Below are 23373 nucleotides of genomic sequence, written 5' to 3' on the forward strand. Positions count from 1 at the left end.
GCTTTAGAAATTAGACTGTTTGAATAGATTAATGTGGAGTTGTTGGTCTGTTAATTTGAAACTAGGTATTTTAAGTAAATAGGTGTTTTAAGTAAATTTTAGATAGTGTTACAATTTGACCCAGTCTATTACTTTCTCTTGGTTTCTGGATTATCTATATTTAATATACAATCTTGGTTTTAGATCTTACTGAAGGTGCAGATATATATATTTTTTCCTTAATTAAGAAGAAATTGCAATTGTTTTCATGCACAATTATTGTATTAGGAACTTTTAGTCATAATAACAAAGGTGTTTGGGTCTCTTTATTTTTCTTTCTTCCCCCATTTTATTTCTTTTTTAATACACTGCTAATGAGGAATAATCATGCTGTAGGTGTGCTCTTGCTCAGTCAAGCTCAGCCTTTTCCCAAACACAGGAACACAACACTGGTTGAATAATAAATGAACACAAAAGTATTCCAAATTCTCTTTGACATTGGCCTTGGTGAGCAGCACCAGCTGAACTGTCTGCGGCAGCGGGGGACCAGGAAACATCATGGGATGGATTGGGAAAGTATACAGTTTTTGACCAGACATTGGTACGATCGACTCCAATAAATGTGGTTTTTATTATAACTGAGAGACTTTTTTTTTTGTTGTGGTTGCCCAGAATAAGATAATTACTGTTTAAAAATAAAATAATGCACTTTAAAATATAACATTTTTGTACTACACTCTTTTGTTTTGATAGAAAGTCATTTTTTAAAATAAAATTATATAATCCTTAAGGAAAAAGTATAACAACTCTCTACTTTTGATTCCAAGTCAGCAGCAACTAATTGTCAGATTTCAATTTTAAATAATTATGAAACATTTTTAAACTTACTTTAAACTTGTAATTTTATAAAGATTTTTATCAGTTACAAGCCTGTTTAATACTATAGTGGGTTATTTTTCCACTGTTAAAGTGATCACAGGGAAAGTATTTTTTGTAGCATTCAAAAAAACAAGTCCAGTAATTTTATGTGTGACTCAGCTTATTCCTAAACAAAATTTTGTGTATTTGTTTTGCTGAAAAGTCTTGACTTACAATTAGAGTGAATCATTTGGTTTTAAATTTGATAAATCACTGTTCATGTTCCCTAAATTACTCAAGTCAAACTGTTATTTTACTATATTGATAAAAGCCTCTGGGTCTATAACATTTGTCCACCTCGTCAATGGTCATGTAATACGATTTGCACATAAAATGTCCCTGAGTTTTAATTTGCCTTTTAGCAGTGGGGATTTTAGAATCGAGTACCAATTACATGGCCCCTTTCTAAGTGGCACGAATTGCATAGGTGCATTGAGTTTCTTCTCACTAGTGGGCACTACTGCAATCTGCACAGCAGTTAAGACTTTTGTGAAGGAAAATAATTTTTAAGTTAAAATTAAGTGATTAAAAAAAACAATTTGAAGTTGAATTGGTAGTTGTAAATGTAGAATTTCCTCTTGTTAAGATTTAAACCTTCATGTAATTTTTTGGTCTTTGCAATTAACTGTTTTTACTATGTAGAAATATTAGTGTCCATTTAAGTTGTGTTGTTTGAAAACCGTAGAAAATATAGTCAGTAATAGAGATCATTTCATTGTCAGGTACTTTGAAACAAAGTATTATAGAGTACCCCCCAAAAAAACCTGTCTTCTATAATTATACTTATATTCTAGTTACTTGTCACATGGACTTAATTGAGCTGAGAATATTCAAGATGTAATTTATGTGTGTCTTATATCAAGAGCCAATATCCTTTTGCCTTTCCCAGCTGTTACTTGCCAGCTTTGTGCTACCTGGGGACTGTCAAGAGCAGCTTATGAGTATAAGCTGAGTCATGTCTACCTGATGCATTAGTTAGTGTCTGAAATTAGTTTGAAATCTTAAAAGATCTTATTTTTAGATAAAAAAAATTCTTTCCGTGAATGCAAGCAATAAAGTGACTTAATAAGACAGTTACTTGTATCTTTTTGGCTTAAATATTGAAAGATAAGCATTACAGAAAGTGGACACCCTCACCATGTCCCCAGGAGTGTAGGAGTTGATCCACTCATGGCTTTACAATAGAAATTTTTCATTGATTGATAATATGCAGGCAGGATTACATGTTAGGAATTGTAAACTAATTTTGAAGTGTATTTCAAAGGGATGTTGCCTCATTAAAGGTCAGATTTAGAAAAAACTCCATCTGGTATGTGTATACTAGAAACAGGAATTTGGATGGGTCTTTTATTAAATCAGGGCTTAAATATGATAAATAGCTTTGCATTTTTGTAAATTAAAGTTATGGTTATAACATTTCATTATCATTATGAAAGTGACTGTATTAGGAATATTTTCTCTTAAAACAGACATAGTGTATATATTTTTAGATGGCTGTAACATGCAAATTGTAAGTTTACTGATTTTATGTATTTGCAGCTATCCAATTAGTTGTGATTTTTTTTTTTGCATTTTGAAAATAATATTAAGTGGCATTTAGAAAATTAAATCTATAACTATAAGGCTGTCTTGTGGCTTCCCACACTCCTTTACCTCTCCTTCCTTCCCATTCCTCTACCCTCACTGCCCCATTCCCTCTTAATTAATGCACAAGGCCTTTTATGTTTGCTCCAGGTTGTTGTGTTTTTTTTTTGTTGTTGTTGTTAGTTTGTTTGTTTTTCTATTAAATTCTGTTAGCGGAGTGTTTTTTTTTTTAAACTGCATCATTATAGTAACTTAGGTCAAGTGTAGGTTTATATAGGGGTATGTCTGAATCCATTTTCTTTAACTGTGTTGTTGTTGTAGGAATTTGCTCGCCCTGATACACCGAATGATAGAATTTGTTGTACGTGAAGGGCCAATGTTTGAAGCTATGATTATGAACAGAGAAATCAACAATCCTATGTTCAGGTGTGCTTTTTTTTTTTAACTTATGGTAATAAGTCTATAAGAAAATTTAGTATTAACTATTTTTAAGTGGCATTGAGTACATTCACATTACTAAACAATGTTACCATTCATCCATTCATTTTCAGACATCTTTTCACCTTCTAGAACTGAAACATTATACTCACTAAAGAGTAACTAACTCTCCATCTCTCTGGCCTCAATAATAATCTATGTCTATATTCTATACTTATCCTCAGATATGTATTTTAAAGCCTCTTTTAACTCTTTCTTTTTTTCTTTCTTTCTTGTTTGGTATTAAAAATATTTCCAAGAGGGAACTAATGGTACAGCTCATTGGGTTAAGCACTCTTGTTGCCAAGCTGACAAATTGAGTTCAGTCCCCAGAACCCATGTGGAAAGAGAGCAGTTCCCAAAAGTTCTGCTTTAACTGTCATTTGTTCTGTGGCATGAATGAGCACATGCACATATACAAATAAATAAGTGCTATGTATGTATTTTTGTCCAAGAATAAAATTCTAAAAACAAAGAATTTTGCAGGATAACAAGTGAGTCTTTGTCATTAAGACTAGAATGTGTTTAGATTGGCTTTTCCATCACTTATTTAGTTATTGTATAACAACTTTAGAATTATCTAGGACGAAAACAGTATTTCATTATTGCTTTTCCAATGAAAGACTCATAAGCAAGCTAGAATTGAGTAAAGTAGTTTGAAAGAAAATTATTATCTCAATTGCATTCTCTAAGACAATGATGTAAATGGTAAACAAGGCAAAAATTTTTCAAGTTTACATATTGAGAAAATCTTTCCAATATTGTAATAAGTCTTCTGACCTGTGTTTTAATAACAATAGTCATGCCAAATACGGTGTGGTGGCACACATCTTTAATACTAGCCCTTGGGAGGCAGAGGTAGGCGGATCTCTGAGTTTGAGGACAGCTTTTTTGGGGTACATAGTGAGTTCCAAGAAGGTCACAGCTACATAGAGAGACCCTGTCTCAAACAAAACAAAACATTAAATTAAAAAAAAAAATTATAAAAATAGTCATGACTCAGTGAGATGCACACATTCATTGTGTTCACATTAGTTTCTGAGACAGTCTGGAGCAGGGGAAAGGTGAATATCATGGAAGATAAGAGGATCCCTCCCCTACCACCTTGCCCGAGAATCTGCCTTTGGTCTTTAGAAGTAAGGAGGCAAATAGTATTGTTTTGTTTAATTGATAGTAGTTCCTTTTTTTTTTTTGAATAGGCGGACAAGTAGCTTGTTTCATGTAGAACTGTAAAGTAGATAGCTCTCTCCTAAAGAAGATGGTATTTAATGGTTCTGTTTGTTTTGTTTAGGTTCTTATTTGAAAACCAGACACCAGCCCATGTTTACTACAGGTGGAAACTTTATTCTATTCTGCAGGCAAGTAGAAGCAATTACCTTGTTGACTTTAACTGTGAGGTTTAGACCTGTCTAATAACGTTCTGGGTATTACTAGGGAGATTCTCCAACGAAATGGCGGACAGAAGATTTTCGCATGTTCAAAAATGGATCCTTCTGGAGACCACCACCATTAAATCCATACCTTCATGGGATGTCAGAAGAACAAGAGACAGAAGCATTTGTAGAGGAGCCTAGTAAAAAGGGAGCACTTAAGGAAGAGTAAGATTTTTTCTGTTATATATTCAGGAAAGTTGCTTTAATGGTTGCTTTCATTGGTTGTCTTGCTGTGACTGTTTCACCTGTAAGATACAACAGTATTTTCACTTGCAAATGTGTAATAGTAACATGTTTTATTACACATCATGATTTTAGACATCTGGGACAAGTAATTGTTCTGTTGACCTTGACTCTCTCTGATGGAGTTAGTGGTCATCTCTTAGACACAGTTGAGCTCTTTCTGTAGCATTGCAGTAAAGTTCTTCTAGAGGTCACCTGGAGACTGAGAATTCTTGCCAGAGTGTAAGGTGAAAGAAGAACAAGTACTGTGTAGCTAGTTTGGTCTAGGCAAAGCCTTTCCGTAGTTTGTGTGTAGTAGTTCTGAGATAGCAACTAGCAAACATTAATGTTAGTGCTCACTGCTGAGGTGGCTCACCTAATAAGAACACTTTCTGCGCTTGCCAAGGACCTGGGTTCAGATCACAGAGCCTACACCGTAGCCCACAACTTGCAGTATCTCAGTTCTAGGGTTCCAGTGACCTCTTATGGCCTCTGCAGCCATCAGATTTGTATGTTGTGAATATATGCAATACATGGAGGTAAAAACTCAAGCATATAAGATAAAAATTTAATCTTAAAAAAAAATTAATGGTCACTCAGAATAGGTAGAGCCACATTTAAAAAAGCAGAAGTATTTAATAAGTGTTTAGAGGTTCTTCATAAGCTCATAAAAAACGTTAGCTAAAAGATTTTAGCATGGGACCTGGAGAGGTGGCTCGGTGGTTAAGAGCACTGGATGTTTTGCCATAGGACCCTGGCTCAATTCCCAGCTGCCACATGGCAGCTCACAGTTGTCTGTAATTCCATTTCTAGGGGATCTGACACCCTCACACAGACATGTGTAGGCAGAACACCAGTATACATAAAATAAAAATAAATGATTAAAAGTGATTTAGCATGTAATGTTACATACTTCATTGCAGTGTGTAAGGCTCGCTGGCCATTGTGCCAGTGCAATGCTGAGGTATTTGTTAGCGGAAGCCTTCAGTTGTTGAGTCCTTCACGTCTATGCTCGCCTCATTATCTGCAGACCCAGTGCTCAGTCTACATCCAGCTGTGTCCTGGTTTTGTCAGTAAAGGTTACAGTTCTTATGTAATAAGAACTTTAATAGTTACTTATTGTGGTTGATAATTTCCTTACTGTATTTTGTGTGCGGGCACGTGTGTGCACATGCTGTGGCATACATGTGGAAGTTAGTGGACAACTTGAAAGACTCTTTTTCTTTTCAACCCGGTGGTTCTTAGGGATGAAACTGAGGTTATCAGGCTTGCAGGCAAGTGCCCTTATCTGTTGTGCCTTCCAAGTCAAGTTGTATTGAAACACAATGGCGCTCATTTCTTGACATGCATATAAGGGTGCCTTGGAATTAAAGCAGTAGAGGTATACTGTCTTACAAAGACCATGTGGCCTGTAGAACCTAAAATAGTTATGTTTTCCTTACAGAAAAATCTTCCTTGTAAAAGTGTTAAAGTAATACTTCAAAGAAAGGATGTGGAGAACTTGGACATTTTCTGTTTTAAGTGGGGACAGTAAGAATGGAACACTTTTGGAGACTTAAAAAAATGAACATAATTAAAAATTTACTTATTTTTGTTTTTAAAAAGTATTCTCTATATAAGTTCTTTAAAATTTTGTAACAAAGTTGGGGAACCTAACAACTCAATCTTTAAAACCATGTTATCTGAGTAGGATTTAAATTAGTTTTTTGTGAGGTGAACCAATGTAACTGATATACTAGAGCAACAGCCATGATAACTAGTCTGTGAGTAGTAATTATTGGGACATTTGGGGTGTTTAAATATTTATAAGTGAAAAATTTATATTCAGACAGCGGGATAAATTAGAAGAAATCTTGCGAGGATTAACTCCAAGGAAAAATGATATTGGAGATGCCATGGTTTTCTGTCTTAATAATGCTGAAGCTGCTGAAGAAATAGTGGATTGCATTACTGAGTCGTTGTCCATCTTAAAGACACCTCTTCCCAAAAAGGTAATAGAAGGATTTTCATTCTTTCAGAACATCTAGTTAAGAGAAGTGGGGATAATAATTGACTTTAAGTTGGAACTTTTTAAATTGTAAAAAGGTTTTTTCTTTTTTTTTACTTAAAGAGCTTGACTGATGAAATCTTTTCTATACATTTCTACTTTTGTTCTGAGAAACTGGTTGAAATGTAAATAAATTAACATTGTATTCCTGTAAAAGCCAAGATTGTAATGATGCTAGATCTCATATAACTCTAATAATTAGTGGTTACTATTAAAAATTATAGTTAAAGAGGCTGGAGAGATGGCTCTGATGCTAGATCTCCTATAACTCTAATAATTAGTAGTTACTATTAAAAATTATAGTTAAAGAGGCTGGAGAGATGGCTCAGAGGTTAAGACTGGCTGTTCTCTCAGAAGTCTTGAGTTCAGTTCACAGCAACCACATGGTGGCTCGTGACCACCAAGATTTGGTGCCCTCTTCTGGCCTGCAGGCGTACATACAGACAGAACACTGTATATATAATAAATTTATCTATCCATCCATCCATTCAGTATAGAAAAATTTAGCTCCTGCTACTACTTCAAGAAATGTATCTTTCTAGATATGCTATTGGGTAATGTTTTTATTTTTCCTCATTTTATGTTACAGATTGCCAGATTATATTTGGTTTCTGATGTTTTATACAACTCTTCAGCCAAAGTTGCCAATGCTTCATATTACAGGAAATTGTAAGTATAAGCTATGAGCTGATACTCTTGAAATAATGTGTTTAAGGATGAGGAGATCAAAAAAGAGGATTGTTCTGTTAACATTCTTTATTAATAAATAGTTTTAGTGGTCATTGAGATGGCTTAGTGGGTTAAGGGGCTGTGGCAAGCCTGATGACTGAGTTTGAGTCTAGGAACTCCTATAAAGGTGGAAAGAAATAAATGACCCCATAAAGTTGTCTTCTGACCCCAACTTCACTCCAGCCTTACAATAGTAATAATAAGTGAAAAGTTTGAAAAGATTAATCTACTCAGTAGAATTTTTAAAGAAGTGGACTTAATGTTTATTGAACTAAATCAATGTAAGCCAAAATAGTTTTTTGAGAAGTTTTTTCTCAATGGCATTTGTGTGTATGTCTGTACAAACATGGAACATGACCTGTGAGTGAAGGTCAGAGGATAGCTTGTAGGGGTTGACTCTTCCCGTCACATGGGTCCAGAGACTGAACTCAAGTTGTTCACCTAGGTAGCAAGTGTTTTTAGCCACTGAGCCATGTAGCCAGTCTTTTTTTTTTTTTTTTTTTAATTGAACTAGGGTCTCATTCTAGCCCAGATTGCTTAGAACTGACTGTGTAGCCCAGACTGATTGTGAGCTTGTGGCAGGCTTCTTGCCCTAGCCTTCCAGGTGCTGAGATTATAGTATAAACCACTATGCTTTATATTTTAGTAAATATTGACAGTAAAACAAATAGGTGAACCTTAAAAAAAAAAGGAAAACTTTTATTTTGCCTATTTAGCTACTTTCGAATAAGCATAAATAGTGTAATAAATTATGGTATATGTAAAAGAAAGCAAAGCTTTAACATCATTGTTTTCTTTTGATAATCATTGTATTGATTTTTTAAAAAGATGTTTATTTTTATTATTTCCACATGAGTGCTTCCACCTGTATGTATTAGGTGTATCACATGTGTGCCTGGTGCCCATATGGGCCAGAAGAAGGTGTCAGATCCCCTCAAATTGTAGTTGTGATCTGTCATGTCAGTATTGGGAGCTGAATGAACTCAGTGCCCTTAACAGCTATCTCTAGAGCCCTATTCTTTGGTTTTCCTTGTTCTTATTGTTAAAGCAGGAGGGAGTTGTGGTGAGCGTCATAATTCATAATGTAAACCTTCAGTGTCACAAAGCTCCCCTTCTGTATCTATTATATGATCAAGCTCAGGGAAGGGAATTGACTCTAAAAGGAAATTCAGAATTGTAGCCTAGACTGGAAATTGTAGCTCAGTTGGTTGAGTGTTTTCCTGGCATGAAGAAACACTGGGTTTGATTTCCAGCACCACTCAAAACCAGGTGTGATGGTACACACTTTCATCTGGCAGTCCAGAGGCAGAGGCAGGAGGATCGAGGCCATTCTAGCGAGGAAGCAACTGGGGACTGATTTGCATTTCTATCTCCTAAGCTCCTAACTTTGAAGGTTTTTGTTTTGTTTTGTTTTGTTTTTACTTCCCTCTTTCTCTTCAACCCCATACCTTGCCCATTAACACTTTTTATTGATATAAATATATTTTATAATATATCCAGACGCTGACTGGTACCACTTTCCCAGCTGTTGGCCCAAACTGTCATTGTCTGAACTGAATCACAGTAGTAGTCTCCTAACTGGTTTTCCCTCCCTCTTCTACCTCCTGGTCTGTTTTCTATACCGCATTCAGGTGATCCTTTGAAAACACAAGTCATGCTGGGTGGTGGTGGCGGCGGCACACACCTTTAATCCCAGCACTCCGGAGGCAGAGACGGGTGGATCTCTGTGAGTTTGAGTGCAACCAAGGCTACACAGAGAAAACGTGTCTTGGAAAACAAACAACAACAACAAAAAAAAAAAGGAAAGGAAAAGAAGAAAGAAAACACAAGTTATAACCTAGGGATAGGTGGAGTTCAGTTTGTAGAGTGCTTGTCTAGTGTGCCAGAGCTCTTGGCTTTGATGCTCAGCACTAAAAAATCAGGTGTGGTGTCTGCATAGCACTTGGAAGGTGGAGGCTAGAGGAAAAGAAGTTCAAGGTTCAAGTCCTAGGTTAGCTTAGATTATGTATGTCTGTCTGTGTCTGTGTGAGTGTATGTGTAAATGAGAGGGGGAATGGTATCAGGAGGAAAGCCCTACTTTTAATTCTGCTAGTCCTTTTTTCTTTTTGCCTCATGTATATCACTTACCTTTTAAGTTTGTTTTTTATATGACACAAAGAAGGAGGATCACATGGCTAAGTTCATCCTAAATGCAAATTGCTTGCTAAAGAAGGACACTGCTATTTTAAATTTCTTAATTTGCTTTATCTATAAGACCAGGAGAGGTTTTCATTGGCTAGTGGGCTGAAGAAAATGTGAATTTTAAAAACAATTTTGTTTTAAAGAATGTATTGTTTGAATTTCAGTTTTGAAACAAAGCTATGTCAGATATTTTCAGACCTCAATGCTACTTATCGTACAATTCAAGGCCATTTACAATCTGAAAATTTTAAGGTATGTATGTTTTATTGTTTCTGCCCGATGTGTCAAATGGAGGAGGGCATTAGAGGGCTGTGAAGGAATGTAAGACAAGTATATTTAAAATTTAAATATTTTAGAAATTACTCTTTAAATTCTTTAAAATATTGTGTTGTCAGGTAGCTTTTAGATTTATGTAATTACTTAAATGTTTTATTTAAATTTTCCTTTAATGATTTATTAGTCTTAATTATGTGTATGTGTCTCTTTTTGGATATATGCACATGTGTACAGATATCTACCCAGGCCAGAGGCATAGGATCCTCTTGGACTTGGAGTTACAAGGAATTGTGGGCCAACTGATGTAGGTGCTGGGAGCTGAACTCAGGTCCTCATGCCTTATTTACGTATTTTAATACTGTTTTTTTTTTTTTCTTTCTCACAACACATTCAGAAGACCATTTGCTTTACAATGGCATTTATAATGTGTTTTGGTTATTCATGGTTGTTTAGAATGTCTCTTCAGACCCTTGGCTTCAGTTTGGCAGGTGGTTGTGATGTGTAGCCTCACATGCTGTGGCATAGGTCTTGGAGGTACCACCTGACTCTGGGTGTGCTAAGTAAGGTACCTACTGTGCTTGAGCTGGGGTGGGGATCTGAAACTGAGCATGCCACCAGAGGAAAAAGGCCCTACTGTACCCCAGTGTGAAGTGTGTCATTATGAAAAGTACTATTCGAGACACAGTTCTTCATTGCTGTGTCCAGGTGCAGAACTTGAGAGAAAGAGTGGCTATTGTATTCCCAGTTGGCAGATGCATGCTTAAAGTTGACCACCACTATCTGAATAATGGCGGAAGGACAGAGGTGGCTTAAGAATGTCCTTGATAATGGTTTGAAAATTTGATCTTCAGAGTTATGTGGAAGATTTAAAATTTCTAGGAGTATGTTGAATGCTGGACACTGCTCTTGTTTAAATCCTGAATACACTTTTAAGACAGGTTGTTAATTTTAATGAGCTTCTGTGAAGGAAGAAGAATATATATTTTTTGAATAAACTCTTAAAGACCATTGTTCTACCTGAAGTTGTAGACCAATTTCAGAAAAAAAAAAAAAAAGTCAAAGCCCTCTACCCAACACAGTAATTGAATAAACGAATGTACTATTATGGGATGAAGATTTTGTTGAGAAATTTCTTTAGCTTGGGAAGTGTTCCATGACCCCATTATTTGTGTATTCAGACAAATCCATTGACATTTTTTTTTTTTTAGTCTTAAATTTTGATTGTAAGGTATAATTTAGAGTAAAGTGTGAGAAATGCAGGAAGAAAAGTGTTAGCCAGGAGCAGGAAGTGCTTCATTGGATCATAATGGATTCAGGGTAACGCTCGATTGCTTTGGTTTTTTAGCGGTCAGAGGGTGCTGGGAGATTGTTTTCCAGAGTGAGGCTCACATGCACTGCTGACAATGTTAGAGCTCACCTTACTTAACAAAAAGCAAGTTGTTTTTCCCCCAGCATTTTTAGACCTTTGTTCTGATTCCTTGATAGGAAGCATTGAATTGCTTTAGAAATTTGGGAATGACATGTAGCTACTTTCTTTAATATGTGAAAAAAAATCTAGCCACATAAAAGGAAAATTCAGCAAATCACAGTGGTTATCCTCCATGGACTGAAGCTTGAGATACTGCCTTAACTAGTCATTCACTGTCTGTTTTCTATTTATTTAGCAACGTGTAATGACCTGCTTCAGAGCATGGGAAGATTGGGCAATCTATCCAGAACCATTTTTGATCAAACTTCAAAATATTTTCTTAGGACTTGTAAATATCATTGAAGAAAAGGAAACAGAGGTAGGTATTCTGTACTTTAAAATTGTTCTGAGGGAGGAGAGTATTATTTTATATATATATATATCCTTGTGAAAAATACCTCTGGAGTCAAATGTTACAAATACCCAGGAGTCAATGTTACATATGGCATGGATTTTCCTTGTAGTATTCTTATGTGATGGAAGCTGTTATTATTATTATTTTTTAAATAACTTGAAAAGATTTGTGATTGTCAAGTAGAAAACAGATAATACACAGAAGCCCCTCACCTAACAAGAGGGTCTTCATGAACTTACTGTAAGTAAATCTCATTAAGTTGAAGATACATTGAATACTTGTACCCATATAACTGAACCTGAGAGCTCAGCCTAGTATAGCTTGGACATCTCCTAGAGCTTAAATTACACTATAGATAGGCAAAATGATCTAACAGGAAATGGTTTTAAAGAAAACATTGAGTATCTCATGTAACTTAGTGAAGAACTGGGTTAAAAAAATGATGGCAGCCAAGAGGTGATGGCAGATGCCTTTAATCCCAGCACTTGGGAGCCAGAGGCAAGCAGAACTCTTGAGTTTGAGTCCAGCCTGGTCTACAGGGTGAGTTCCAGGACAGCCAAGGTGAGAAACCCTGTCTTGGAAACAAAACAAAACAACAACAACAAAAAAGGGATGGCAGTGCAACACTGTAGCTGTTGTTATCTATGTGATCAGATGCCATAACTAAGTGCCACTGCCCAGCATCATGAAGACATTATACTAAAAGAAAACACCAAAATTTGAAGAATAGTTACCACTGAATTATATTGCTTGGCACGACTGCAAATGTTTAAAAAGTCTTAAGTCATGAGTTGGTGATCCTCTCTGTATAGCAACTTTCATTTTATTTAGCTTGCTAAAAAAGTAAACATACACTTCGAAGATACAGCATGGTGGTACCAAATTGTGTTCATCATCATTTCTTGCTTTTTTCCTCCTAAATAGTTTGTAAATCTTTCATCTTTGTTTCTGGTAATAATGCATGAACCTTTTTGTTGGTGTGTTGAGATCATTTATTTTTTAGTTATTATTAAGAAAGCTTTCCTAATTGTAATAATTCTAATTGTTTGTTGTTTATTCTGTTCAATTGTTTTTTAGCTTCTCCCCAATTAAGATCAGGGCTTTGCTGGTTTATCAGACTGGACATTAGGGATTCTTTCGTATCTTTTCTTTGTTTATCTAGTCCTCTTCTGGAATATTTTTCATTTCTGGCTCTTGGGATTGAGGTTTTCTTCCTCTTGTGTTATAATATTTAAATGTATTTAGCAGTGCTGACTTGATACTTGTAAATGGTCTTAGTTTATGCTCATTTTTGAAATGTTCTTATTTCTCCTGTTTTTTTTTTTTTAACTTATTTATGTGCATTGTTATTTTGCCTGCATGTTTGAGGGAGTTGGATCCCCTGGAACAGGAGTTACAGATAGTTGTGAGCTGCCATGTGGGTGCTGGGAATTGAACCCGGGTCCTCTGGAAGAGCAGTCAGTGCTCTTATCCACTGAGCCATCTCTTCATCCCTTATTTCTCAGTTTTTAAAAGACAAATTTGTTAGGTCTAGCACTCTTGGATGGCAGTTTCAGGGCTAGGTTTATATCATTCCATGTCATCCTGCTTTGGGGTTACTGGGAACATGTTACTCTGATGTGTCTGCCTTTGTAGGTGAGTTGACATTTTTTCCTTACAGCTATTACTGCTGTTGCTTTGCTTTGTATTTTTGATTTCTTGACTATATATGTCACAGAGAGGTTCTTAATCTGGCTATATCTGTTGGGGTTTTAAGTAACATGGTTTTTTGGTGTTGTCTTTTTTTTTTAATCTCTAGATTTTTGAAAATGTCTGCTCATTTATTTTATGTAGTCAATTAGTGCTTATCTCAATTTTTATATCCTATGGATGATTAGGTTTGGGCTCTTGGCCATATTCTAGAGTTCTTTGTTTGTGGTCATAATCATTTATTCATTTGTTTTCTTTATTGATATTTGAGTGCATTGTTTCATCCACCTTGTCCTCCATACTTTCTTCTGCTTGGGAGAGTCTTTTGGTGATTCTTCCTATTGTTATTTGCTTTAGATTTATTTTATTTGTATGAGTGTTTTTCCAGCATGTATACATGTACACCACAGAGATCAGACAAAAGAGTCAGCTCCCTTGGAACTCAAAGGCCTGATGTTGTCAGCCACCGTGTTGGTGCTGGGAATTGAACCCAGGTCTTCTTGCAAGAACTTTTAGCATTAAACTATCTCCCCAGTCTGTCCCCCTTCCAAAACAGAACAAAGCAACGACTCCTCTTCCCATTTTTTTTTTTTTGTTGTTTTTTGTTTGTTTCTTCTCTTTAACTTTATAGTGTGAGTAGGCATGCAGGCATCCTTGCCACAGCTCTCGAGAAGAGGCCAGCGTGACAATCTCTGCATTCTTTAATCTCTCTTACTCACCTTACGTCCAGGGATTCAACTCAGACTGGTAAGCCTATATGCAGTGTCTTTCCTTGCCTTTCCTGGCCCACTACTGTAAATTAAAGTTGATTCATTGAGGTTTTCATTTCTAGCATTCTAATAGTTTTATCCATATTGTTAATTTTCTTAACAGATTTCCTCTCTTGCTGACTCTCCTTTAGGGCCTGGTTTATATCATTCATCATTATTACAAGAAAAGTTTCATCTGTCTTTTAACCTACATCAGAATCTTTCAGTTCCCCAGTAGAGGACTTTGGAAGGTCCTTGATTTTCATCTTCTTGTGTTACTGTGTTGCAGCCTACACATCCATAGGTTTGGCTATTCTTTTGGGCTTTTGTGGTAGGGATATCTTACTGAGTAGTCTATCTTTGAGGGCTCCATCTCTGGTACTCTTTGGTGAGGTTGAGGTAGATCGCTTTAGAAAGCCTGGGAACTGTACTTTGTGCAGCACACATTTGATTCTGTTCTTTCCCAGGATTTTTTTCACGTCCTTCATCCTTCATGAGTTTTTCTGACTCGCCAGTTGGCGAGGTGACAGCTGCTCCTCTGCCGTCTTCTCAGACTCTTGCTTCAGTTTCTGCCAGTTTCTTACCAGATTTCAGGCTAAGTAACTTCAGGACACCTTCTGACTTCTTTAAGTAAAATTTAATTATAAAATAGTCTAGTGAGGTGGTGATACACCCTTTTAATTTATTGTTCTGACATATTTCCTTTTTAAACAAACAAAAGTCTTTACTAAGCTCTTTGACAGAAGAACCAAGCTTAATTTTTTTCATCCTTGACTCACATGCTACCTGGCACCAGTAATAAGCACTTAGTGTATATTAGGTAAATAAATTTATAGGTGATTGCTGCCTCAGCAGATTTGAAGATAAAGCATTTATTTACATTCTGTCTGGAAATAAGGATATCCAGTCATGTTGATTTTTACTGGATTTTAAGTTAATCTAATAGTGAGATACTTCAGCACATTAAAGAAAATACTTCAGTAGTTCATATTTCTGTAGGACGTGCCGGATGATCTTGATGGTGCTCCCATTGAGGAAGAGCTTGATGGTGCACCTCTGGAAGATGTGGATGGAATTCCCATTGATGCTACTCCCATGGATGATCTTGATGGAGTCCCTATAAAAAGTCTTGATGATGATCTGGATGGAGTGCCTTGTAAGTTTGCATTTCAAACATTAACACTAACAATTGCCAAAATGATTGAATTTTTGCACGTGATGGTATGGAGAAGTGTTTTTATTTTTGACTGTGTCAAGTCACTCACCTTCTCTGGCATTTTAAAATTCAGGTTATTGGGTGGCTCAGTGGTTAAGAGCACTGTCTGCTCTTCCAAAAGACCTGGGCTCAATTCTCAGCACTGACATGGCAGCTTACAACTCTCTGTAACTCCAGTACTAAGAGATCTGACACCTTCACTCCAATATACATAAAATAAAAATTAAAAATAACAAAATTATTTAAAAAACTCAGGTTATCTAGCAGTGTGTTTGACTGTGGCAAAGGAAAGGGCTTGTTTATGGTCATTTTTCTTTTTTGGGACTATTACCCTCCTCTGTTAGCAGGTTTTTCTTTTTGTCTCAGTTGTCTGAAAGTTATAGGTATAATCTTGTGTTTGTTTTATAGTCATAATATCAGATGCCCAGTATTATCTTGTTTTTCTTCTACTCACCTACATTAAAGTGCTTAAAAGTTTTTTAAAGTTATATTAAAGTGTTTAATAAAGTATTAACTTTTTAATTTAGAAAATGATCAAGTATATATAGGTTTTATCTATTTTCTTATTTTTCTCCTTTCTCACCTCCATATGTTTCATGTGTTAGTCAAATTTTCTATGCAGTAGTTCTTCCATGCACATTTTTGGCCTTGCTGTTGATGCTTACAGTTACCCACTGTCAACTTGGTCTTCAAATACCTGGAAAGTTCCAAAAAATTCATAAATTTTAGGTATCATAGTACATTTTAACGGTTTTTGTCTTTCATGATTGTTTTTGTTACATTTTTACTGTGTCTAATTTATAAAAATTTATGTGGATAAGAAAGCAGGAAATGGTCATAGGCTCAAGTATTTGCTAGAGGTCTTAGGATATGTCCTTTGTGGGTAAAAGGGCTTACTTGTCTCAAGCAAAAAAGTGAGTAAATCATAATCCTTGTTCTTGATACTGTCAATGTTTTTCTACATATGGACTCATTTTTATTTGACTTTTGATAAGCACATTAGTTTTAGTCATCCTCTAGTATATTTACTAGCTCATCCTTTCTTCATTAGTGGATGCAACTGAAGATTCAAAGAAGAACGAACCCATATTTAAAGTTGCCCCGTCAAAATGGGAGGCTGTAGATGAATCTGAATTGGAAGCACAAGGTGAGGAAATTGCAAATACTGAGCTTGTAAATAGTTGTGTACTGGAGTCGTGGTGTCACGGAGTAGTATAGTACTTGCCTAGTGTGTGTAAAGCACTGGGTTGGGTCCCCAACATTTGGAGATGGGGAAGAAAATTGAGTTCTTGTAATGGCTGGTGTATTTGCCTGTGTATGTTTTTCTTGTGTGTAAAACCTTTGTTTTCAGTCTTCAGATTCAATGGTACCATGTTTTAGGTCTATTGTAAGTATTCATTTATTGTTGGTGCTCCTGTAATAATTTTCTTTAATCCTACAGTTTGGAAGCTTTGAAAGTAATTAGAGAAATCACAAATGAAACAAAAAACACCAAAAATATTTTAGGCCAAGATGTTTCAATACAAAGTGTAGGGGGAAGCAGTATGCATTTGAAAATCCTCAGTTTCTTTGAATCTGAGCTTTGGCCCTCTTATAATGCTTGTTAGGTTAAGTTTATGCTTGCCTTTCTCTTGATACTTAGTTGGAGCCATATCTGTTAATATTTATTGGTCTGATAAAATAAATCTTGCCATAGAAAATTCGCCATAGAAATAAATGTGGTAGTTTTTAAAAATCATTTCTGAATTTACATAGTTAGCAATGTAGGTACAAGAAATGTATAACACATTTAATTGGCTTTTGGAATAACAGATAAGTTTATATAAAATGTCCTGTACTAGAAAGCTTTAGTTCTAAAGCTGGGTGTATACTGTGTTGTAGCAAAAATGATGATTTACCTTATTGGAATTACATTCTCTTTTCCCTATGCAGCGGTAACAACTTCTAAGTGGGAGTTATTTGACCAGCACGAAGAATCAGAAGAAGAAGAAAACCAAAAGTAAGACTCTTAAGTTTCAAACGTAGCCATTTCCCTGCATATATGTACTCCTTTACTATTTTAACCATCTGGTTAAAATAACAATTCTTGTGAGAGAATCATCTTTAGTCTCCATCATTTTTTCCCCATTGAATAAAGAGCTTCAGTCTCTGGTCTTTGCACCAGGCCTCACCTTGCTGTGTTTTCTACCTGAAGCTATACAGTCTTGCTTTATAGCTACTATTTCATCAGTTGTATTTGTTGCAGATCTTTGTCATCAAATACTGTTTTAGAACCACAAAAAGTGATTTTTGAAGTAGTAAGTAGAAGACTATACTCCTTTCCTTTTGGATAGTGCATTGCTCAGTACTGTTATTTTAAATGTAAACATGTCTGAGGAACTCAGAGTGTTTAAAGGGGAGATTTGTGAGTATAAAGAAATATAATTTTGATAGTTTTCTCTTGTAATCATTAGAGGATTTTGCCTTTGACATTGGTGGTAAGATAAAATTTGTATTGATAAGTTTTAGGAAGCTTTATACTTTTTACAGTCATTGCTGTAAATATTGAGTTTCACGATAGGAAGAGTTGGTATCAAGAATAGTAGAAAGAGCTTTTGTTTTATAAAAAACTCTTAAAGTCTTTTAGTCGCAGATGGAAGAAGAAAAAAAGGCAAGGTCCTTTTGTTGTCCTAGCACCGAATGCATTTGTGTGCATTCAGTAAAGCAGAGGGGTGGGTGGATTGCAAGGTGTGCTCAGTCAACAGATTGTAGAATCAATTTGATGTCCTGGCAGTACTGTCTGCAGAGACTTGGTGTGGCTGGAGCAAGTTGGTAATGATGAGATACTTGGGAAGTAGAAGTGTGTCTTACCAGTGGAGACAGCTCTATGAAACCTCAGAGTACTAGAATTGAATGATTCAGTTGAGTTTACTTTAAAACTGGTTTTGTTGACTTTATTTTATGTTCCTGACCTTATAATTAGCAACATTTCAAAATGTTAGCATTAAAAGACATACTGGACTGATCAAATAATTTTTTAACGTACAGTGAAGAATGGAAAGTCTATCAAAGAATTCCAGATATTTTGTTCAGTTCATTTTATTTCTGAAAACATTAGGGTTTTTAGCATAAAATTGATTTTTATGTTACTGTTTTTATGTTAGTGTATTTTAGTGTTGATGCTGAAGTAATCATTGGTAGAAGCACAGGGTAGTAGAAGTAGAATTCATCTTTTTCATTTTTCTTAGAACTCCAAGTAAATCATGTTAACAAAAGCATAGCTTTGTGGTCCTTGAGAATTTCTTACAGCTCACTGCTGCTCTCTAGCGGTTGGATGAGGGCTACCTTTTTACTTCAGGCTGTTTCATAAAACTGTTTTTCATATGCAGCAGAGATGAAATCTAAGACTAGTACTTGCAATATTTGAAGAGAATACTAAAAATAGTAGCATTTGTAACGAATTTGTAAAAATAGCATTTGTAATGAATTTGGCATAAAATTAGAAATTTGAATTTTTATTTTTCACAAAATTAAAAATTCTGTATTTCATAGCAGGAAGCTGTGTCTCAAAGGTTAAGAGCACTTTTTGCCCTTGAAGAGGATTTGGGTTTGATTTCTAGTACCTGCATTGAGGTTCAGACCTAACTCAGTTCCTTAACTGTTCCTTAACTCAGTTCCAGGGGTTCCACCATCCTCTTTTGATGTCTGTGGGCAACAGGCATGTACATGGTACACATACATGCATACAGATAAAATACTCATACACATAAAGTAAGATAAATTAAAATTTAAAAAAGTACAGACTCCATAAACATATGAATGAAGAGTTAGCTTTCAGGATCAGCTCTGTTATAATAGTTGAAGTTTTCTACTACTCAAGCTTTATATAGTGCTTTATTCTAGTATAATGTGCAGGTCAGGTGAGGGTCTTCTGTGTTGGAATGAAAAGCACACTGATAGCATTAACATGCAGAATTTATTAAAAGTGTGATTATGTTATTATATTGAAATTCAACTTTTTCTGTAGAGGAAATGTTTTTCAGAATTGTCTAAAAATATTGCCTGGCCAGATATTTGCAGAAAATGTTCTGTATGTTCTGCAATATCACATGACAATGAAATATTTTCATTGAAGACAATGAAAAGCAATACGGAGATGTAAAGTCCATTTTGTTTCGCTTGCTGTGACATGCATTGTGTCCTTTGTTTCCAAAGTCAGGAAGAAGAAAGTGAAGATGAAGAAGACACTCAGAGTTCCAAATCAGAAGAACATCATTTGTATTCTAACCCAGTAAGAGAAGAAATGACTGAGTCCAAGTTCTCTAAGTACTCTGAAATGAGTGAAGAAAAACGAGCTAAGCTTCGTGAAATTGAGGTTTGTATTGCATTAAAATTAAAACTACTTCGGTGGCCTTTAGTTTTCAATACCAAATTGATACTCTCTTGGTTTGGTTCTTTATATATCCCATTTCACTGCTTAGAAACCTCCATATGAGTTAATTCTCTGCCTCTTTGTTCAAGCCTCACCTTTTCTCAGTGCTAGTGTTGTCTTTTCTCTCTAGATTTGCTACCTGTTGTGTTTATCTCTATGATTTTACTTATCATGTGTGTATTTTGTTTGTTTGACTTATTTCCTTGTTTGTTGAACATCTGTTTCCCACTAGGCTGATGTTTTTGTGAGGGGAAAAGGATATGTCTGTACTGTGTTTGAATGCGTGAAATATAGAAGAACTGAGGAAGTGGATGCTAAGGAATAGGATTGATCACGTAGGAAATCAATTCAATTTTGAATGCATACCATATAACTAAGAAAAATTAAAATTTTCTGGCGCATTCAAGTAGGTCTGGATTTTATTAATTACACTAATTAATCTGAAAGGTTTCGTGATAGGTTATAGAGAATATTGCCTGAGTCTTGTCTTAAGAGGAAGAAAAAAAATAGGTGAGCAAGCAAGCCCAAACTATCTAGGGCAAACTTTTCACCTCTTCTTTTAGTCCTCCTCCTTTTTTAATAGTGCTGTTTGTTTTGTATCTCAGGCTGATTGAACATGTTGGAAAGAAGCATTTTAGGAACTTTAAAAATGGTTTCTATTAGCATATATTAACTATATATAAGGGATTTTCATGCATAGATATAAGGTATTTTGATCATACTCAACCTTCAGTACCTTCTTTACCTCCCTTCAGTACCCTTTTACCTCCCATTCTCCCATTGAGCCTCTTCCCGTTTTCAAGCAGTCTTATACTTTATTGACTAGTAGTGGTGTGTGTGTGTGTGCGTGTGTGCTCGCGTGCGCGCACATGTGTGGTTATGTGCATGATTAGGATTGATTTGGGATCTTGAGTGTTAAGAACTTATTTAATGGAAAATATCTTCTTCACGTAGTGACCATTAACCTTTATAAATCCTCTGGAGGTTCAAGATCTTATAAAGAGAAAAGTATTGAGTGCTCAGGCTGGTAAACTTTGCCAGCCAATGCCCAGCAAAATAGCCTAGTCTAGGACTTGAAAGAATGTATGAGAGTCCTCAGTTCTGGACTGGTGATGTTGAGTGCCTGCTATGTCTTTCTGCATACTGTATTAATGGTCTTTTTCACTACCTTTCTCCTGCTATCACCAAACTATGTAGAATCTGCATGGTGCCAGTTTATAAGTAGAGATGAAGCTAGACTTGGTGACACACACCTGTAATGCCAGCACTTGGGGAGGGAGAGGCAGATCGCTGTGAGTTCAAGGCCAGCCTGGTCTACAAATTGAGTTCAGGACACCCAAGGCTACACGGAGAGACCCTGTCTCAAACAACAACAACAAAGTAGAAATGAGAGTCTTTCAGTTAGTAATTTAATTAATTTCCTTATAGAACACACCGATGTTCTCTTGACAGTTTTAGGCTGGAATAGGGTTTTGTCGCTGCTTTTAACCTATTTTCTGTTTATGTCCTGCTGACTCTTCAATCTTGTTCCTTGTGTGCTTGCCTGTACTCACCTTTTCCTTCTGATTTGGGGAACTAGACACCAAATTTATTGTTACTGTTAAGTGAACCCTATGTTCTTAAGGATGTGAAGCAGTATGTGGTTTTAGTTCTTTCCTGGCTGTCTGAGAACATGTGTGCGGGAGATGGCCTGAATTTTATGGGGTAGGCTTGTCTAACAGATTTTATATTGAGATTATATTTTGACCGAGTCCTAATAAGTCAGTGCTTTACTATAGGAGAAAAGCAATGCTTGAGAAATTGTGATAGAAAATTCTTATTTAAAATGTCTTATTTCACAGCTAAAAGTTATGAAGTTTCAAGATGAATTGGAATCTGGAAAGAGACCTAAAAAACCGGGCCAAAGCTTCCAGGAACAAGTAGAACACTACAGAGACAAACTGCTACAGCGAGTAAGGAATAAATCTATTCAGTAATATGCATTTCCAAAGTTACTTATTTAGCTTTGCAGACTCTTAGGATAATGGCATACTAAAGGGAAGTGTATTGCAAATGATAGCCTTTGATGTATAACAATTGGATGACAATTAAGAATATTTTATTCTGGATACTACCCATGGACTAGACAATTAATCTCGTTAAGAACATGCTTTCAGAACTGGAAAACCCTATGGGAAGACTTATATTGATGATAGTAAGAAACCATTAATGTTAGGAAGTGATACAGATGAAGATGGAGGCGAGGTTTGGGAAGTACTGCTGTTGGGAGGTTCATTTCTAAGAAGCTGTAGTAGGAGGTGGAATTCCTACCTCATCAGGGAGTGCTGGGCTGCATACAGTGAATCAGGGCCCCGCTTGGTGACTATTGAAATGCCCAGAACTTTCATTGGAACTGCTGTACTATTCTGTGCCTTGGCCTTCATTACAGTGATACTAAAGTATCAAACAAGAAGAAGGCATGCCTAGGACCTTACAGGTATAGAATTGGTGGCAGGGAGTAGTAAAGGGACTGGGTAGCTGCCCAGACGTGTGGACTCCTATATCATTCTCTGTTGAGTGCACAAGGGTTTTCTGTATAGATAATGGCCAGTATTGTTATTTCTGCTCTTTGGTGTTAAGTCAGAATGTTTAGGACAGTTAACAGTAGTATAGTTTCTATAAAATACGAAGTTGATCAAGAAGTAATTTCTATCATCATTCAGAAAAATGTATACTACATGTTATTAAGGGAAGTTAGATTCCTTTATACCTCTTTAGGTGTATATATTCTGTGATGTAATTGGAGAAAGGTAAATGAGGTTATTTGTAAAATGGTGCTAGTTGTCTGTATCCTTGAATCCCTTTAGCAATGATATCAGGTGATTAGTCTACATAGAAGATTACATGTTAAGATGTTCCCTGCCTCTCATTGCCAGCAAACTAAAGATAGGTAACACTAGTTTAGTCTCCTATATGTTAACCAGAGACAAGATTTTGTTTTTGGAAGACACGTGCTGAAGGTCTTTGTAAATAAAGTTTATTAGAAAACAACTGTGCCTCTTCAGCTAGGTATTGTCTATTTTTCTTGTTGCAGTGGTACATTTCAGCAGCAGTTGTTAAAAATTTGTATATATGACCCATAAGACACAGTGGTTTTTGGTCTGGCTCCCTAAAAAGTTTTCCAGTGTCTCGTTACAAGTTTTTTTTTTTTGTTTTTTTTTTTACTTTTAAAAAACGAAAAGCAGTTAAATCAACATTTTTGACACATGCCAATCATAAATAAAGAACTGGTTCAGTATCTTTAGCCACTACTTTAATTATCGTATCATTAATAGAAATTAGATTTTTATTGGGAAGTGCCAGATAGAGCAACTAGAGATATTAGCAGTGATTTTTCTGTTTATATAATTACGTCATGTAATCGGTTTATAGGTTAGGATTACATTTACCTTTGAAATTACTTACAAAGTCTTTGGTAAGAACTCTATTAGGTGAGCCTGCTGGATACAGGCAAAATTGCTTTCTTCAGTTTGATGGGAAGGTTGGTATGTGGCTTGCTAGCTTCTTCTGATTTGTTTCTTCCTTCCCTACTCTACTCCATCTTCCTCCCTACCTCCCTCTCTGTCCCATTTTGATGTGGTAGTGAAGGGACAGGAGCTC

At 35.8% G+C, this 23373-nt stretch overlaps 1 protein-coding gene across 5 annotated transcripts in view; it reads left to right on the forward strand.

Moving 5' to 3' along the window:
* U2surp (U2 snRNP associated SURP domain containing) overlaps nucleotides 1–23373 on the forward strand; it is a 54528-nt gene that overhangs the window by 24517 nt on the left and 6638 nt on the right. For all 5 annotated transcript variants that reach the window (XM_060385514.1, XM_060385511.1, XM_060385512.1 and 2 more), the window contains 12 exons: nucleotides 2803–2907; nucleotides 4250–4320; nucleotides 4397–4556; nucleotides 6442–6604; nucleotides 7250–7329; nucleotides 9735–9822; nucleotides 11511–11633; nucleotides 15107–15263; nucleotides 16375–16470; nucleotides 17256–17322; nucleotides 19518–19677; nucleotides 21576–21686. In XM_060385514.1, coding sequence (XP_060241497.1) covers nucleotides 2803–2907; nucleotides 4250–4320; nucleotides 4397–4556; nucleotides 6442–6604; nucleotides 7250–7329; nucleotides 9735–9822; nucleotides 11511–11633; nucleotides 15107–15263; nucleotides 16375–16470; nucleotides 17256–17322; nucleotides 19518–19677; nucleotides 21576–21686 — 1381 coding nt within the window. The remainder of the gene's footprint in view (nucleotides 1–2802; nucleotides 2908–4249; nucleotides 4321–4396; nucleotides 4557–6441; nucleotides 6605–7249; nucleotides 7330–9734; nucleotides 9823–11510; nucleotides 11634–15106; nucleotides 15264–16374; nucleotides 16471–17255; nucleotides 17323–19517; nucleotides 19678–21575; nucleotides 21687–23373) is intronic.

The sequence above is a fragment of the Meriones unguiculatus genome, chromosome 6, assembly GCF_030254825.1.
Source record: "Meriones unguiculatus strain TT.TT164.6M chromosome 6, Bangor_MerUng_6.1, whole genome shotgun sequence".
Taxonomy (NCBI): Eukaryota; Metazoa; Chordata; class Mammalia; order Rodentia; family Muridae; genus Meriones; species Meriones unguiculatus.